The sequence below is a fragment of the Eublepharis macularius genome, chromosome 6 (genome assembly GCF_028583425.1).
Source record: "Eublepharis macularius isolate TG4126 chromosome 6, MPM_Emac_v1.0, whole genome shotgun sequence".
NCBI lineage: Eukaryota > Metazoa > Chordata > Lepidosauria > Squamata > Eublepharidae > Eublepharis > Eublepharis macularius.
Genome location: NC_072795.1, coordinates 6,928,474 through 6,947,499, shown reverse-complemented (window position 1 = coordinate 6,947,499; position 19,026 = coordinate 6,928,474). Strand labels below are relative to the sequence as shown.

At 44.2% G+C, this 19,026-nt stretch overlaps 1 protein-coding gene across 2 annotated transcripts in view; it reads right to left on the bottom strand.

The window, feature by feature from the left end:
* The window catches only part of DIS3L2 (DIS3 like 3'-5' exoribonuclease 2), a 312,241-nt gene that overhangs the window by 88,908 nt on the left and 204,307 nt on the right, over positions 1-19,026 (bottom strand). For both annotated transcript variants that reach the window (XM_054983630.1, XM_054983631.1), the window contains 2 exons: positions 12,491-12,598; positions 2,622-2,855 (listed from right to left, as the gene is read on the bottom strand). In XM_054983630.1, the coding sequence (XP_054839605.1) occupies positions 2,622-2,855; positions 12,491-12,598 (342 nt within the window). The remainder of the gene's footprint in view (positions 1-2,621; positions 2,856-12,490; positions 12,599-19,026) is intronic.

Here is a 19,026-nt window from a genome sequence, read left to right as displayed (position 1 = left end):
CTTCCAACCTCCTATGACCCCCCCCCCCTTCCAGGAGGTGCCATGAGCTGAACTGTACAAAGAAAGCAACTGAAGTACAGTGAGCCAGTTCGAGCGGTCTCTCGGTGGAACAGGCTTCCTTGGGAGGTGGTGGGCTCTCATTCTTTGGAGGTTTTAGGCAGAGGCTAGATGGCCATCTGACAGCAATGCTGATTCTGTGAATCTGGGCAGATCATGAGAAGGAGGGCAGGAAGGGTTACATCAGTGCTTAGTTCTCGTGGCACCTTCTTACATGCCCAGGGTAAGGCCGATCGCCACCTTGGGGTCAGGTAGCAATTTTCTCCAGGCCAGTTGGGCTAGGGATCCTGGAGGTTGTTTGCCATCTTCTGGACATGGAGCAGGGGTCACAGGGTGTGTGTGGGGGGAGGTAGTTGTGAATTTCCTGCATTGTGCAGGCGGTTGGACTAGATGACCCTAGAAGCGCCTTCCAACCCTATGATTCTATGACAAGACAAGGCAGAAGAGAGAAAAACATTGTCATCTTGGAAGATGAAAGCAAGAACAATATTTACACTCAAGATAGCAAGGCCCACAGCATCCTGGAAGGTTTCTGTAAAATATCTTCCCCCCCACCCCTCCATTCTCTCTCCCACACACACCCTGATGCTGTCGTCATTCACAAGTCTGGCAATTCACCTAATCATTAGAAGGCAATTACTGAAAAGAGTTCCAAACGATGTCATTAACTATGTCCACAAACCACCCAAGCCATTGATTTGAAAGGCAAAGTGCAAGCTAAAGGCTCTATCACTCGGTCACTGTGAACCCTCCTGTCCTTGAGAAAGAGCTAGTGGCCAAAGAAACACATTTTCTTCCTTCCCTTTGGCACTTGCTAGGAATTCAGCACGAATACGTCTGTAAAACTGAGGAACCAGAGGGAAAACGGAGCCTTGAGTGTGCCCAGACGGAGAAACAGGTCACGGAGCAGCGGAAGGAAGGGAAGGAGAGATGGCTTGCCCCGATAAGATCCATATCCATACTGCAACGAAGGAAAACGTTCCCGAAGATTAATGGCAGCGCTTGGCTCTGCTTGCCCATCTGACAAATGGCCTCTTTGCAAGAGTGATTCCTCCAGCCTGCCACTTTCACATGACGGGTTGCTCAGAGGGAATTTGAGCCGTCTGATCAGTGTGGCCAAAACAGTTAAGAGGTTTTCCTTGCACCTACAACTTTTGGGAGTTTTTTTGTTCATGTGGCTCAGTTATAAAAAGCTTGAAATACAATAACAACAACATTCGATTTATATACCGCCCTTCAGGACAACTATAATGCCCACTCAGAGCGGTTACAAAGTATGTTAATATTATCCCCACAACAAAACACCCTGTGAGGTGTGAGAACTCTGGAAGAGCTGTGACTGAGCCAAGGTCACCCAGCTGGCTTCAGGTGGAGGAGTGGGGAATCAAACCTGGCTCTCCAGATTAGAGTCCTGCTGCTTTTAACCATTACACCAAACAAAACTCAACTGCACTGCCAGAGGTTGCAACAGCTGGTGCTGTCTAACAGAATACCTTTCACGGACCCTGAACTCACGTGGCTCCCCCTCCCCAGCTCTCTCTTAACCATAATCATAATCATAATCGTAACATTCAATTTATATACCACCCTTCAGGACAACTTAATGCCCTTTCAGAGTGGTTTACAAAGGGTGTTATTATTATCCTCATGACAATCACCCTGTGAAGTAGGTGGGGCTGAGAGAGCTCCAAGGTCACCCAGCTGGCTTCAAGCAGAGGAGTGGGGAATCAAACCTGGCTCTCCAGATTAGAGTCCTGCCGCTCTTAAATGACTGGCCCAAGGTCACCCAGCTGGCTGCAAGTGGAGGAGTGGGGAATCAAACCTGGCTCTCCAGATTAGAGTCCTGCCGCTCTTAAGTGACCGGCCCAAGGTCCCCCAGCTGGCTACAAGCGGAGGAGTGGGGAATCAAACCTGGCTCTTCAGATTAGAGTCCAGCTGCTCTTAACCACTACACCAAACTGGCTTCAAGACCCATCTTCTTTCATACCTTCAGCAATGTCTCATTTGATCCCCAGAATTGTCCTGTTCCCAGTTCTGTCTTGGATAGTTTTGTGCAGCAGTCTCCCTGCCCTTCGCACCTTTGTCCTGCCCACAGGACCCTAGCTATGGTTCCCTCCCCTCCTCTTCCTTGACAGTGATCCAATTCTGCCTTCCACCCGTATGGAGTAGAGGCCTCTTGAGACGCTGTCTGCTGTCCCTTCCAAAGAAGTAATCCCCTCTGTCCCAGGGAGCAATCACCCCTATGGTTGCAGAGAAATACTCAAGCATCCTGGTTTTCAACAGCCGCTTACAACGCAAAACCCCGTTTATCTGGAAAATCAAGGCAGGCCCATCACTGGAAAGAAAAAACACGGCAAAAAAGGACAGGTCCCTCAGCTGAGTCATCCTCTCTCAGCCTTGGCGTCCACCTGCTATGTGGGGCGAACGATACCATCTTGCAGGTTTGTTATGAAGATTACAGCAAGATAATGGTTTGAAAGGTGCCAAATAAATATTATTATTAGGGAGACCCTCCCCCCGCCCTGCCAAGAAGCCAGAGACCCTTGCCCAAACTGGTAACTGACCTGGTCCAAGCGCAGAGCGCCGTCAACAAAGCGTTGTTTACGCAACTGCTTGGCAATTCGGTTGAGGTGCAAGACCGCCTGGCGAACTTCGCCGATCGAGTGATGGGGTGACACGGGAGGGAGCTCCTCTGCTGTGAACACCTTGTCGGGGTTCTCGATCATGCTTTGGGCGTGGTCGTAGCTGAGCTTGGCACAGGAGCAAATCACCGTCCGGCCGAACCATTCTTCGAGAATCTGCAACGTCAAAGACGAGTCAAGAGACGGCAACAGCTCTTAAGGAACAGGAGGAAACCAAGGGAAAGGATCGTCGGTATAATTCTGACTCGGCCTCCCCCACACCCAACACACACCCCTTTTAGTAGATTAAGCGGAGAGATCACAAGTAGTTCATGGCGGACTTCCTGTTTGGGATCCATGGAGGTCTAACGCAGCTCCACTTGCGGAGCTGACCGGACTGCCGTTTTAACCGGCCGGCGGGGTGAAAATAGCCCGCGGCCGACTGCTCTCAGGCGGGGAGCAGGCAAAGAACGCTCAAGACCCTAGGGTGAGCTAGATCTCGGACGAGGGGGGGCTCTACACAACGAGTCTCCCCCCGATCCTTGAGGTCCCACCTTGCGACGGGTCGGCTATAATCTCTGCGGCAGTTTTGGGGCCAATTCGGCTGGCATAAGACCTACATACCCAAGCATCGATTGGGGGAAGAAGCTGAGAGGAGAACTTAAAATCGAAACAGCGATTACAACCCGAGAAAAGTGAAGAGAAGGTAAAGATCATTATCTTCTGAGACGGGACAGATTGATAAAAACAGAGAGGAAAAAAAGTAGATTTTTAAACTGCAACAGACTAGTGAAAAGGAGGGGAAGACTCGGCAGGAATCGAATTTAAAAAGAGACTAAGTTTAAAGAAGTTATTAAAGAAATGGGACTATTGTTTTGAATACCTGTGGCTTTGGAGCTGTGAGAAAAAGACACCATCGCGAGATCTGCTGTGGGAAGACGGGAGACAGGAAGTGCGTAATAACAATAGAGTGGCTGGAGAGAAGCGGCCCTTGCTGGAGGGCAGGAAGTAGGGAATCGCCATTTTTGAAAGGGGAAGGGTCGCGGCTTCAGCGGAAGAGGAAGTAGGCCATCTTGGATTACAAAATCATAGAGAAACCATAGAGAAAAGACGCCCGACATTTTGGACTCTTTAAAATTTAATTTCTATAAGAAGACCGGGACATTTAAAATAGAAAAACGTTAAATTTTACGCCACGGAGTTAAGGAAGAGAGCGGATTCGTGGGAGCGAGCTAAAGCAAGCCCCACGATGTCAAAAAAAGAGTGGCAATCGGCAATAGAAAACCTGGATAAAAACCTGGACAAAAAACTTTTAGATATGATTAAAGAACTTAAGGACACGAAATTGGAGCTGATAAAAGAGGTTAAAGAGGTTACACAGACAGTAAAATCGGAGCTGTCAGAAGTGAAAAAAGGTATGGAAACAATACGAAGTGAATTACAAGGAACGCAGCAGAGAGTTAAAACAGTAGAAGACGCGATGGAGAATTTAGCAGACACGCAACAAACAGAGATGAGATTGGTGAAGGGGAGAATGTCAGTTGCAGAAACTAAACATATGGAGAAGCAGCTACGTTTTCGTGGCTTGCCAGAAGTGGAAGGAAAGTCAGCGCAAGAACAGATGACTGAGGTGTTGGCTGAGTACCTGGGGAAGGAGGAGGAGGAAGTTGTGGCTATCCTAGATGTGGCATACCGTGTGAATTCGAGAATAGCAACCCAGAGGAAACTACCAAGAGATGTGATTGTGCAGTTTACAACACGAAATATGAAAGAGAGGATTGTGACAAAACAGTTTCAAGATCCATTGGAGATTGATGGCAAGACGATTATTATAATGAAGGAACTGCCCAGATCAGTGTTACTGGACCGGAAAAAATATAAAGTGCTAATTCAGATTTTGAAGGACATGAAAATCAGGTACAGATGGGAGTTACCGGAAGGAGTGTCCTTTGAGTTTGGAGGGGCCAAAAAACGCATCAGATCTGAGCGAGAGATGGAGCGATTTATTAAGGACAATGAAAAAGACTTACCAACAAGATCATGAGTATGGAGTGTAAAGTATTATCTTGGAATGTAAATGGACTAAACTCACCGAATAAGAGGAAAAATACTTTTCACTGGCTACTAAAACAAAAATGTGACATTGTTTGTTTGCAAGAGACCCATATCAGAAAGCAGGATGTAAAATATTTAAAATCTGGAAAATTGGGCAAAGAATATGTAGCGGCCTCCAACAAGAAAAAAAGAGGAGTGGTGTTGTACATAAAAGAGGAGCTACAGCCAAAATTTGTTATGAGAGATGTGGAAGCTAGATTTGTAGCAGTGGAATGTATTTGGAATTTAAAGAGAGTGTTGGTAGTCGGACTTTATGCACCTAACGGTGCAAAAGAAAGCTTCTTTGAGGATTTAAGGAAGCATTTAGACGATCTTGTATACGACCAGATAATTCTTGCTGGAGACTTCAATGGAGTGACAGACTTGGAACTAGACAAAAAGACTACAACGGCACAAAAGAAAAGAGGACTATTACCAAAGCTTTTTTTTGAGTTGATTCAACAAGAGACTCTTGAAGATGTATGGAGGAGAGAATATCCTAAAAGCAGACAGTTTACTTTTTATTCTGCAAGGCATTCTACATTATCAAGAATTGATATGATCTGGGCCTCAAAAGACTTAGCATTATGGACTAAGGAGGTAGAAATAATGCCTATGGTAGGCTCAGATCACAACCCAATTATGTGGAAATTTGGAAAAAAGAGAAAAAGGAAAGCATGGAGAATAAATGAGGACTTGTTACAGGAAAGAGAGAATATGGAAATACTGAGAAGAGAGACAAAGTTTTTTATACAATACAACGTGAATAAAGAAGTACCAACCAATAAAGTTTGGGATGCTTACAAGGCGGTTGTAAGGGGCATACTAATGGACTTAAATGGTAGAGCAAGAAAGAAGAAAGAGGAGAAAAGACAAGAGATTGAGGAGAAAATAAAAGCCAAAGAAATACAGCTAAAAAAGAGACCAGGGAAAAAGAAGGTATACCAGGAAATTAAAATACTTCAAGAACAGCTAACAGCAATGAGCAATAAAGAATTGGAGTGGAATCTCAAAAGACTGAATCAAAAAGCGTTTGAGGGTGCTAATAAACCTGGGAAGTACCTGGCATGGCAATTGAAGAAGAAAAGGGAAAAGAAGATAATAAATAAAATTTGCGAAGATAACAAAACGTATTTGGAGCAGGCTACCATTAGTAGAGCCTTTTATAAATTTTACGCTAAGCTGTATAATAAAAAAGAAGTAAACAAAGAATCAATAGCGTCATATTTGGAGAAAACCAAACTTCCAGAAATCTCGGAAGCTTGGAGAAATAAGTTGAATAGTGAAGTAACTGACGAGGAAATAAGTAAGGCAATACAATCTGCAAATCTAGGAAAGGCGCCAGGGCCAGATGGACTTACGGCTAAATTCTATAAGACAATGGCTAATGAACTGGCACCATTCCTAAAAGAGGTGATGAATGGGGTTTTAAGGGATCAAAGGATTCCAGAAACTTGGAGTGAAGCGAATATATCATTGATCCCAAAAGAGGGCCAAGACCTGACTAATGTGAAAAATTATAGACCTATATCGCTACTCAACAATGACTATAAAATTTTTGCGAAGATATTGGCGGAGAGATTGAAGGGGTGGCTCTCGGAAGTCATAGAGGAGGAACAAGCAGGCTTTTTGCCAGACAGACAAATAAGAGACAACTTAAGGACAGTGATCAATGCTATTGAATATTATGACAAGCGTTGTGACAAAGAGGTTGGTTTCTTCTTTGTTGACGCTGAAAAAGCGTTTGACAATTTAAACTGGGACTTTATGTTTGCCACTATGGAAAAGCTACAATTGGGAGAAAGGTTCATCAGAGCAATTAAGGAAATTTATAGAGACCAGACTGCAGCAATTGTGGTGAATGATGAATTGACCAAGAAATTGACGATAAGTAAAGGAACAAGACAAGGTTGCCCGTTATCTCCATTGTTGTTCATTTTAGTATTGGAGATTCTGATGATACAAATACGTCAAGATGATGAAATTCGTGGAATAAAAATAAAGGACTATTCATACAAGGTCAGAGCATTTGCGGATGACATAATGTTAATTGTAGAGGACCCATTGGAGAACATGCCAAGAGTGATAGATAAGATCAAGGAGTTTGGAGACTTGGCAGGTTTCTTCATTAACAAAAAGAAGTCAAAGATATTATGCAAAAATATGACTAAGCAGAAACAACAATTGTTAATGGAAACAACGGATTGTGAAGTAACAAGTAAAGTGAAATATTTGGGAGTCGAATTAACTGCAAAGAACATAGATCTATTCAAAAACAATTATGAAAAACTATGGACTCAGATAGAGAGAGACTTGATTAAATGGAATAGATTGAATTTGTCATGGTTGGGCAGGATTGCAGCAGTTAAGATGAATGTGTTACCAAGAGTAATGTTTTTGCTACAGACAATACCAATCATCAGAGACTCCAAACAATTTGAAAAATGGCAGAGGAAAATATCAGATTTTGTTTGGGCAGGCAAGAAGCCTCGAGTGAAAGTGAAAGTTTTACAAGATGCAAAGGAAAGAGGCGGAATGCAACTGCCCAATCTGAGACTTTATCATGATGCAATCTGCCTAGTTTGGTTGAAAGAATGGATGACATTAAAGAACAAGAAACTATTAGCCCTAGAGGGATATAAAAAATATTTGGATGGCACGCATATTTATGGCATGACAAAGTAAAGGTCAACTCGATGTTCCTGCATCACTTTGTTCGGAGAAGTTTATACATAATCTGGAAGAAGTACAGAATTTATCTACAAGAAGGAACCCCTTTGTGGGTGGTTCCATATGAGGTGATAGACCCGAGAGCTGTTGATAATGAACAACAATGTTTAACGTATAAAGAAATAACTAAAACTGAAGCATCCAAACTTAGAATAAAGACACAAGAGGAACTATCACCTAACTACGATTGGTTCCAGTATAGACAGATCAGAGACTTATATAATTCGGACTCTGTAAAGGGAGGTATACGAATAGAGAATTCGGAACTAGAGCAGACCCTTCTTAAAGAAGATAAGAAAAGAATATCCAAGGTATACCAAGTACTGTTGAAGTGGTATACCGAGGATGAGATAGTTAAAACACAAATGGTGAAATGGGCTATAAACTTTAATAAAGAAATAACAATGGAGGCATGGGAATACTTGTGGAAAACTACAATGAAGACAACGACATGTATTAATATCAAAGAGAACATTTATAAAATGATCTATCGTTGGTACATGACACCAAAGAAGATTGCGCTAGGGAATTTGAATACTTCTAATAAATGCTGGAAATGTAAGAAGCATGAGGGCTCCCTCTATCATATGTGGTGGTCGTGTGAGGTAGCCAGGCAGTACTGGGGTGAAATAATAAGAGAAATGAGTGAAATTTTACAATTTCAAATTAATAAGAACCCAGAACTCCTGCTACTGAACTTGGGAATGGAGGGAATTCCAGCCCAACACAGGACGTTGATATTTTATATGACAGCAGCAGCTAGACTTTTGTATGCGCAAAAATGGAAAGTACAAGAAGTGCCAACTATTGAAGATTGGACTTACAAATTGCTGTATATGGCTGAAATGGACAAGATGACAAGAAAATTGAGAGATCTGGACTCAGGGCAGTTCAACACAGACTGGGAGAAGCTGAAACAATACCTGGAGAAGAAATGGGAGGTGGGAGGAAAACTGTGGCAGTTTGAGAACTACTGAAGTATTGAAGTAGAGGGGGGAGACTTTACCGGGGGGAGAAGAGATAAATGTGAATTAATAAGCAGTCAGATTAATAGATTGACATATATATAGATATATATAGGTTAACAAACAGAACATAGAGAAAATAATTAATTATAAGGACTAAATATAAGGAGCGATTAACTAACAATATTTTCTTTTTTTTCTGACAAGTTTTGTACCAAACTGAATGTCTGAAGATATAGATGGGTCAAATTGATTGACTACGTGAGGAGAGATATATAGAACTATTATAAAAAGATAGAATGAGTAATATATATAGAGAATAAGTCAAATTGTTTGATATAAACGAATGTATGATCTATATGGTTTATGATATATAGAAATACCTGAAATTGAAAAATTGGGATAAATTGTTTATCTAAGATGGAAACAAAGGCTTACAGTTTGGGCATATAATGTTAAAAATAGTTAAGGATGTACTGCTTAGAATAATGGAAAATATATATTTGTTTTAGATAGAGGAAGCTAATAAAAGTAAGGGAAAGGGGACAAAGGGTTGGAAAGCTGTTGGAAGTCAACAAAAAGGGGGGGGAAAGGGAGGGGGTTAGAGATGAAAAAATTGGGGAAAATTGAATGTAAATGTGGAAATAATGGATTCTAACCCAATAAAAATTTTTCAAAAAAAAAAACCAAGTAGTTCATGGCTATCTGATAAGCGTCACAGTTGTGCAGGGAACAAAACTTGTGTCTTGCACACCCGAACCCACCCCTCTGCCTACTGCTCCACCCTGAAACACCTCAGCGTGACATCTTTTACCCTTTCATAGGGTGATTCAAGCCCTGGGTCAACTTTCACTTCTCTCTCAAGGCAGGTTGCTCCTCGGCTTATGGATGGGTGGTCTGACTCTGACTTTAAGCCTGGGAGTACGCGTTGCTAAACTTGATAGACTGATGTGCTGATCCAGTATAAGGCAGCTTCATGCGTGTTCATGTGTGACCCTCTAATGGTAGTGGAAAGTGCTGCCAAGTCTGAGCTGACTTATGGAGACCCCTGCTGGAGTTTTTAAGGCATAGAAACTAACACAGGTAGTTTGCCAGTAACTGCCTCTGCAGAGTGACCGTGGCCTTCCGTGATGGTCTCCCATCCAATTACTAACCAAGGCCAACCCTGCTTAGCTTCTGAGATCTGACGAGATCAGGCTTGCTTGGGCTATCCAGGTCAGGCTGGCCCTCGAATAGGCCTGTAGAAAGAGCACTGCTGGATCTGGCTAAAGGCCCAGCATTCTGCTTCCCCCAGTGACCGACAGGATGCAGCCCTCCTCCCAAGAGAAGCCTGAAGCAGTACATGAAGGCAACCTTTCCTCTTTGCCTCCCCTAGCAATAGGGTAACCCGATGGACGCAGCCTAGCTGCTCTCACCGCCATTCATTCTACCACGTAATTCCTCAGGACTGGGGCAGCCATCCCAGCTCAACTTGCAAAGCATCGATGTACTATCGAAGGCTTTCACGGCCAGAGAACGATTGTTGTTGTGGATTTTCCGGGCTGTATAGCCGTGGTCCTGGCATTGTAGTTCCTGACGTTTCGCCAGCAGCTGTGACTGGCATTGGTGCTACACCTCTGAAGATGCCAGTCACAGCTGCTGGCGAAACGTCAGGAACTACAATGCCAAGACCACAGCTATACAGCCCGGAAAATCCACAACAACCATTGCAAAGCATCAGTTCCTCCTCCCAACTCAGTCCATCAGTAATGTCTGGCCTAGTCCAGAAGCTTCACCACTTGCTGACTCTTGAGTAAAGCTGATTGAAGCGTGATGCCAGCAAAGCAAAAACACGTTGACAAGTCCGGGCCAGAGTCCCACGCTGATGTCTTTCCCAGCCTTGCTAACGGAGAAGGTGACCCTCACATATACTACGCAGGCAAAAGAAGTAACCCGGTCTGGGACAGGGCAGCGGTTAGAGTGTCGGAGTAGGATTTGGGAGACCTGGGTTCCAGTCCCTGAGCTCACTGAGCGACTTTGGGCTGGTTGTACGTTCTCAGATTCACCCAGGGCTTTTTTTCTGGGAAAAGAGGTGGTGGAACTCAGTGGGTTGCCCTCAGAGAAAATGGTCACATGGCCGGTGGCCCCGCCCCCTGATCTCCAGACAGCAGGGAGTTGAGATTGCCCTCTGCGCCACAGCGTGGAGGGCAATGTGACCATTTTCAAGAGGCGTTCCTGCTGAAAAAAGCCCTGGATTCACCTATCTTACAGGGCTGTTTGAGGATGAAAGAGAGGGGAAACAACATGCACATTGTCTTAATATCCCTGGAGGGAGCGTGAGATAAAATATGCTAGACAGATAGGCGTTAAGAAAGAAGTAGCAGAAGATGCTGAAGTCCAAAGAAGAGGCAGAACGCTGTTCCCTTTTCAAGAGAAATTTCACTGTTCTCTCTCTCTCTCTCTCTCCCCATGCTAGGTTATCAGTCCCCTCCTCCCCCAATGAGAAACAAATAATTAACCAGCTAATGAGGAACAAACAGCATGCATATTTTACTTTGCAAAGCAAAGCACCTCCCGGCTTCTCCTCCTGCAAATCTGCTTGGACGCAAAACGAAGCGGGGTTTTGCTGGAGACGAGCCTGCAGCCGCACAAACCCTCTGGGAAGGGAGTGATGTGCCCTCCTAGCATGACCCACCAGAATGGCTTTTAAGCCAGACCCTCCATCTTCCTCCCTATCTCCAAATCCCGGCCTGTCGGTAGCAGCCGCCTAAAGCCAAGGGCCTCGTTAACCTTGGCTTATGCCATTAGAATGCAACACATGACAGCTCAGAGCTATTAGAAGCATTAACAGTGTCGAGCCAGAGGTGAAGCAATTCCAACATTCCAGGTGACTCTCGGCTGACGGTCTTGCAGCCTAGGCCCAGACACGGGAGAGGACTTCCCGTTAAAAGCTGTCTTCCAGCACCGAGGGGGGACCAGAGCGCAGCTTCTGGGCATGAATCAAATAGGGAATTATTCCCAAAGACCTGCCGGGGGCTACAGAGAAATTAGGATTCAGATCAGGTCCAACTGGTGGAAGAGTCACAGGATGGAGACCAACAGAGCTGCCTAACTGTTCTGTTCAAACTCCATCAATCCGGTTCCTGAAGCTTCCACCTACAACTTGCACCCTTTCCCACTGGTAGCATAGAACTCTCCATACTCACTGAAACAGGAAGCCTCACTGCAGCTGAGAAACTGAGCGGTGACATCTAAATCTGGGAGACCCAGGTTCAAATCCACGAATTCAAGCCATTGACTCCCTTATGCACCTACCTGACCACTACGGTCATCTTTGGAGGTCCTGCTTTCAGTGCCCCCAGTCTTAGGAGATTAGGCAGGTGGCAACCTAGGAGAGGCCTTCTTGGTCATGGCACCAAAGCTCTGGAACTCCGTCCCTAGGGAGACTCATCTTTTCTCTTCTGCTGCCAGCTTCCACCAGCTGGTTAAGACTCTTTAGTTGGGCATTCCTTCAGTGACTCCTTCCTCCCTGCTCAATGTTCTGCCTGCTGTTCTTTTTTTAAAAAAAAACTTTTTATTTTGCGTTTTTATATAACTTTTTCCAAAACTTCAAATAACAAAACACAACAGCAGCGTAATACAGAGCATGAGCAAAACTTGGAAGAGGTGGGAAACTCAATGCTTTGACAAATAGCTAATATTAACACTGAAAACAATATGCCTGCTGTTCTTATGTCTTTGTATGGATATTTTAGCTTTGGCTTTAATAATGTGTTTTTGTTCGGTTTGAATGCTTTTTTTTAAGCGTTGTTTTTAATTGTTTTAATGATATGTTTTGTTTGCTTTTGATGGTTTTTATGATGTATCTTTTTAATCAATTAGCCACCTTAGTGGCCCTGATGACAGCAGAAAGGTGGGGTTTTTTTTTTAACATTTTACATATAAAATGAAGAATAAAAATCTCCCCGTGGGGAATGGCAGTCACCTGATTAAGGAGCCTATCAGAGCCTATCAATGGGGGGTGACGGCACCAGCCAGCATTACCTTGCCCTCCGGAGTCAGCTTCCAGATGACGGAGAAAGTGAGCCTGTCAGTCGTGGGGTTGAGGCTGCACAGCTCTTCGCAGAGCAGCTTGGGCAGCATGGGGATCACCTGGGAGAAAGAAGAAGAGGATCATGGGTAAAAAGTCCTCGGCTTTCCCCGGGAAAGGCTCTGTGCAAAGCATCGAGAGCCACTTCCCTTTCCCGTGAGCAAGCAAGAAGCCGTCAAAGCGGCCAGGAGAAAGACGCACAACACACAACTGGGGACCTTCTTAGCAGAGGAAGGTGGGACAGCGGGTAGCTTAGACACATACACACATGCACAGTTGAAAGCATAAATCTACCAACGACTGTGAAACCGTGGTTCCCATTTGGGGAATGTCCCTACTCAGAGCCAGTGTGTTTCTGCATACCAAGAGCTGAGATGGCCAGGATCGGTGAGCATCTTGCAGGCCAGTACTGTGCTGGATTGGGCCTGATCTAAGAATGCAGAGATCTCTCAGAGATCTCTGTCTTTTGGTGCTACACCTCTGAAGATGCCAGCCACAGCTGCTGGCGAAACATCAGGAACTACAATGCCAAGACCACGCAATACAGCCCGGAAAACCCACAACAACCAATGCAAACATTATCTTGAGCTGCACAGGGCTTTCAGATCCCCACAGCCCAGGCCAGATGCTTCAACCACTGGTGGTGGTCTTTGGCTCCATGATGGCCAGGGGAGGCCTTAGAAGAAGTTCTTCCGGGCTTGGTCAAGCAAAGTCAGGGCAGGAGCCACCTCACCACATGACTCGTCACCCTTCCTCCAAGGGACCACAGCCAGCACACATGGCCTTATTTCATTTCAGCCCTGTAACCCCAACAAGGATGACCGACTGGCCCAAGGCCACCATCAAGGTCGAACAGGGATTCGAACCCAGCTCTCTCACATCTAACGCTTTTTTAGCACAGCTTGGCTGACGAACTGTAAGCAACGCCGGGCAAGTAAATGAACATTTATGACCTCTTTAAAGCTATTTCTCAAATTCACTCCAACTTTTCTGAGGATCCTACAAGACAGAACACGAAAGCGTCCACCTCCCAGCAAACAGCAAGGGGAGGCCGAAAACGTAGGCAGTGAGCAAACAGGAGCCAGCAGACTAAATGGAAAGCCTTGGAGCTGCCCTTCCATTTAAGTGAGAGAGTAAGGGCCACTTTGTGATGATAATAAATGCTTCATCTACTCACCCAGGGACTAGATATGCACCCAGCCCTCCCTCAGAAGAGCTTAACTTGACATTTTACCTTTGCAAACATCCCAGGGAAGAGTGACTAGCCCCAGGCTTCCATAAGTTCAATGGGCAAGCAAGGATTCGAATTCAGGCCTTTCTTGGTCCAAGTTCCACACTATCCACTAGGTCATGCCGGTCAGACAGCAGAGCCCTTGAAAGTCATTTCCGTAGGGAGGAAAAGTGTATGGAGACTGTGATTACACTGAGAGATCCTGGAAATTATAGGAGGCCCTTTGCTTCAGTCAAGCGTCGTCCCTCATCCACAAGAGGCATTTTCAGACATCGATGCAAACTGCTGAGCATGATCTGTGTCCTCTACCAACAAGATCTGTGTCCTGTTGTCCCTCCCCCCTCGCTCTCTCTCTCTCTCTCTCTCTCTCTCTCTCTCTCACACACACACACACACACACACACACACAAACCAGCACTTTGCTTGTCCCCCTCCTTTCAGCAGGAGATAAAGAAGCACCTATTGGACTAGCCTTCAACTCAGTCTTTGGATTTTCTTATGATTTTGCACAAACTGTACTGATCGGATGCTGATGGCTAAAGTTTTTATCCACGGCATTTCACCTTTCGATTTAACTGTAGGCTGTCTCGAACGGGGAGGCGAGATGTAAATATTTCAAATAAATAATTATATAACCAACACCTAATGAGAGGTGTCATTTATTTTATGGTTGGATTTGTATCCTGACCTCCCCGCAAGCGGGTTCACGGCAGGTCATAACATCATATGACCGCAGATTAAAATACACTAAATAACAGTTTAAATCATAAAACAATAAATCAACAGATCTCACTGGACAGTGGATTAGAACAAAACAAAACAGGCAAGGGATTGGCAGGATAGTTCACCAGCTCCTCAATCACTCTCAAAGGCCTGGCGGAACATCTCCACTTTACAGGCCCGGCAGAACTGTAATAGGCCCGGATCTCAACTGGGAGGAGGAGACGGCAGTGTCCTAGGAGGAGACGGCAGGGTCCTTGGCTACCATCAAAGTGAGGCGGCTTTGTGTTTGGGCAAGAGGTCAGAGGCTGAGTGAGAGAATGAGCATCAAGACAATACTAGAGTAACATTCGCTACATGCGTTTCAGGTTGCGTAATCCATCCATCTTTACCTGCAAGATGTGCACCAAAGCAGAATTACATCTGAACATCAAGAAGAAGAAAGTAATGTCTACTGAGGAATTACACAATTTTAAAGCTGACAATGAGGAAATTGAAATTGTCCAAGATTTTCTATTCCTTGGCTCAATCATCAACCAACAGGGAGACTGAAATGAAAAACTCAGAAGAAGATTGAGACTTGGAAGGGCAGCTGTGAGAGAGCTAGAGAAGATCCTTAAAGATAAAGAGGTCTCTCTGGGAACCAAGATCAAGATAATCCAAACGATGGTATTCCCCGTTACTATGTATGGATGTGTGTTATCAGGGGTCATTTCATAAAAAAAGAGCTGGAGGAACTCATTAGCATAACTCATTAGCATATGCCACACCTCTTGCCATTGCCAGAAGTGTGTCATTGGCATAACTGATTTGCATATGCCACACCCCCTGACATCACCTATCCTGTCTGTTTTGGACCCAATCCTGGCCATTCAGGACCGAAATTAGGCCCAAAATGGCAATAAGGGGCCCAAAATGATCAGGATCGGGCCACTGCTGAGTGGGAGAGTAATCCACCACCCGTCAGAGGCCCGATCTGGGCCGTTTCGGCCCCAATCCAGACTGAAACAGGCCCAAAATGGCCGAGAGTCAGGTGGGTGGGGCCACCTGACACGTGACCTTTTTGGGGAACTGCCGGAACTGCGTTCCGGCAAGTTCCCCCTTGAAATGAGCCCTGTGTTTTACTGTATTTGCACAGCCATCTCATTAACCCTTGGCAAACGAGATTTAGAGGACTGTGTTCTATCTGCTTTCATGTTCAGACCCAAAGGAATCAAGCAACACAGACGGGGCTTTCTGCCTCATGGTGCTTTAAGAAAAGAATTGCCTCCATACAGAAATTTTACCTGGCATCAAAAGTCTAAAAAATTCGGCACTAGCAGGGAACACCTTCATTCGGGGAAAAACACTTATTTCCCCAGGCCTTTTATATGTGCCTGCTTCCTACTTCAACCCTGGGTGTACAGTATTCTTCCACTGTCGATTATTACTTCTCTTAATGATCTTTTCCCTGATTTTAAGGCTTTTTAAAAAAAACTGCTGGTTTTACTGATAGCTTTAATGTTGTTGACATAGCCAGCTGATTTTACTAACTGCGTTATTAATTTATACTGTAATCTTGGCAATAATTCTCCCGTTGGAATACATGGGGTCATTTCCATTGGGTACCAGACGTAATTTCAACAGGGACCACAGGTGAGGATCTCAACAATTTCCAGTACCACCCTGGGCAGTGGGCACCACATTTATACCACGTAATTCGAGGCTCTCCGTTATGTGGATAGTGCTGCTCTTTTCTTTAGCCTGCAACTCACAAACCGGTCTTTGAAGTCAATCGAGAAAGAATTGAGGCCGATGTATCATTCAGAGTGCAAACATTTTCTATCTTCACACCAAGGCTTCGCGACGTTTAATCAAGTTTGTGGCTTGGCACGGGATCCCTGCTCGTAAATCCACTCTAATTGCCCGGCAGAGCTCAGGACCGAAGGCCTGGCTGCAGAGAGTCTCCCAGCATGGAAAGAATCGCTTTTCATATGAATCAGCGGGGCTGGGCGAACTGGAAGGTCAGAAGGGCAACGGGGTACGATAAGGCCGGTCCGCTGGACACAAAGGCTGCCAGCTGTGTTATTCCAGCAGTGAGAGAGGCATGTTGACAATGGGAGCCAGCCCATAATTCATAGATCTACTACGTGAGGCTGGCCATGTCTGCTGGAAAGCCGAGCAACGGAGGTTATCCACTTGAGAAAAGCTAGCCAGCTAGCACCCTTGGGGGGAGGGAGTGTTCTGAAAGGCCCGCTGGTAATCAAATCCAGCAAGATACAGCCATGTTGAACAACAACGGGCAGGCCACATGGAGTAAGCTGCGAGATGCAAACGGCATGTTCGAAACTCAGCTGAGACCCCACTGGTACTTCGAATTTTTATGTTAAGTGGGAGCCTTTCCTCGAATTTCTTTCTAAAAATGATCTACTTTTGACAAAGCTACCTTACCGAGAAGTTATTGATACGGAAATGTGGGGTTTGTGGTGACCTTTTGTGCAGATTGTTATATTACTATTAATATCTCTACTGTTAAGATTGTTCTGTTTGTTACATATTTAAAATAAGTATTAATGGTTTCTTGTATTGATACTGACAAACTTGTATCCATCTTTGGTTTTAATTTGAGTATATTGTTTAGTTTGATGATAGCTGTTAATGTTATTAAAATTTAAAAAAGAAAAGAAAAAAAAAAGAAAAAACTCAGCTGAGAAGCACATCTCCCTGGGCTGCAAGAGAGAAGAGCACCAGAAGGAATGCCAAGCCACCAAGGTGTGGTATCAACCTGTCGCTGGACCCTGATTGCCCGTGCTGCCACACAACACCCTGCCCCAGACGGAGGCAGCACCTAGCGACCCAACCCCCGCCCCCACTCTAAACGACGGCCTATCCATGAGCCAAAACTGGCTCCATGCAAAGGATCCCCAACACAATCGGTTATGCTTTCTCATGTGTGGGCAACACAACATGGGGCCCACTGGACTGAGATTTCAGCAACTGGGGTCAACAGAGAGCCGTTCCTGGCTGCCAACAGAATCCTCCCTCTGCTCTCACGTTGCCGAATGTCTGATTCGTGTCCCTGGCTGCCACTTCCAATTTCTCCCTTCTTATACTTGTCCAAAGGCCAAAGTTCCTCATCATTGCATTCTGTCGCAGGGATGGGTTGGTTTGCTGACCGGTGGAGTGCTATTGCTGTAGATGTAAACATGTCCTGCTAGTAAAGACATCCTGGATTATGTGCATAACAACATTAAAAGAAATTAAAAACAACAACAGAACAGCTTTCATAAAGGCTCGAGATCTCTAGATGATGCAGTCCATATCCACTATTGTAAATAAGGTGTAAAAGAGTTGAGAAACAAATAAGCTACGTTTCCAATAAAAGTTTTATCTGTCGTCTCTGGTAACTGACAGCAGCTGTTTAGTTTTTTTTTTAAAGTTAGGATCCACAGGTTGAGAACTAGAGCACTCCCATAGCCTTAGCATGCAGAACTACTACATAAACAGTTGATGAAATTCCATGTTATCCCTCTCTTGTGCACATGGATGTATCTTATGTAATTCCTTGGATTTCAAACCATCTTTCAGAATTCCCAGCACCTAAATTAACACCTACTTCCACCTGTTGATGAACATAGACATGGAAACATTTAACAAAAGTTATATCTTCATTTGATTTGTGTTATCAGATCATCAATCCACTCTAAATTGACATACTGATTATACCTTTAAAGTGAATTAAAGGAAGTGGTTATGGCTCATTTGTCACATACAAGCCCAATAAGATGTAAGCTGACCTACAGCGAAGTCATGGAATGTTCATAACCATTCCAACATCTGAAGGAGAAGTATGTGCAAAACAGTGTTGACAGACAGTGCAGATTCTTTAAGGGAAGCAAGAGAGAAAGAAAGATTCACATAGACAAGAAAAGGTGTATGCTAACAGCAGGTGCTATGTGTGTGTGTGTGTATATATGAAGAGGTTAAATAGCTTAGGCAGTAGAAGGACTTTGGAAAGACACTCAAAAGACTTACATACATGAATTTCACATAGTGATCTGAACTAATCTGCTAAACTCACCACACGTCTCTAATTCTGTGTTACATTTGAGTTCTTCCTGTATCCATTTCTTTTTTCTTTTTTTAATTTTTTTATTATTAATTTTGAATTAGTTTACAACATATAACTCACAAAACATAACATTAACATACTTCGACAGATGTTTAAAACAGTTTGTTGTAACCATGTTATGAGTTATTAACTTACATTAAATTAACAAGTAAAATGTTATTATAGCAAAAGCAGTATTAAATAGAACTTTATCTGGGTAAGACTACAACAAACCTCACATTTCCATATCTAGGATATCTTGATAGGGCAATTTTGTTAACAAAAGCTCGTTTTTAGAAAGGAATTCTAAAAAAGGTTCCCATTTAGTATAGAAGTCTGAGATACCCATGGGGTTAATTTGGAGATACAATTTTTCTGTGATTTTTTTACATTAAAAGTAGATCCCAAATTTTGTTAAACCAGGTGTTGATCGTAGGGATTTCTTTTGA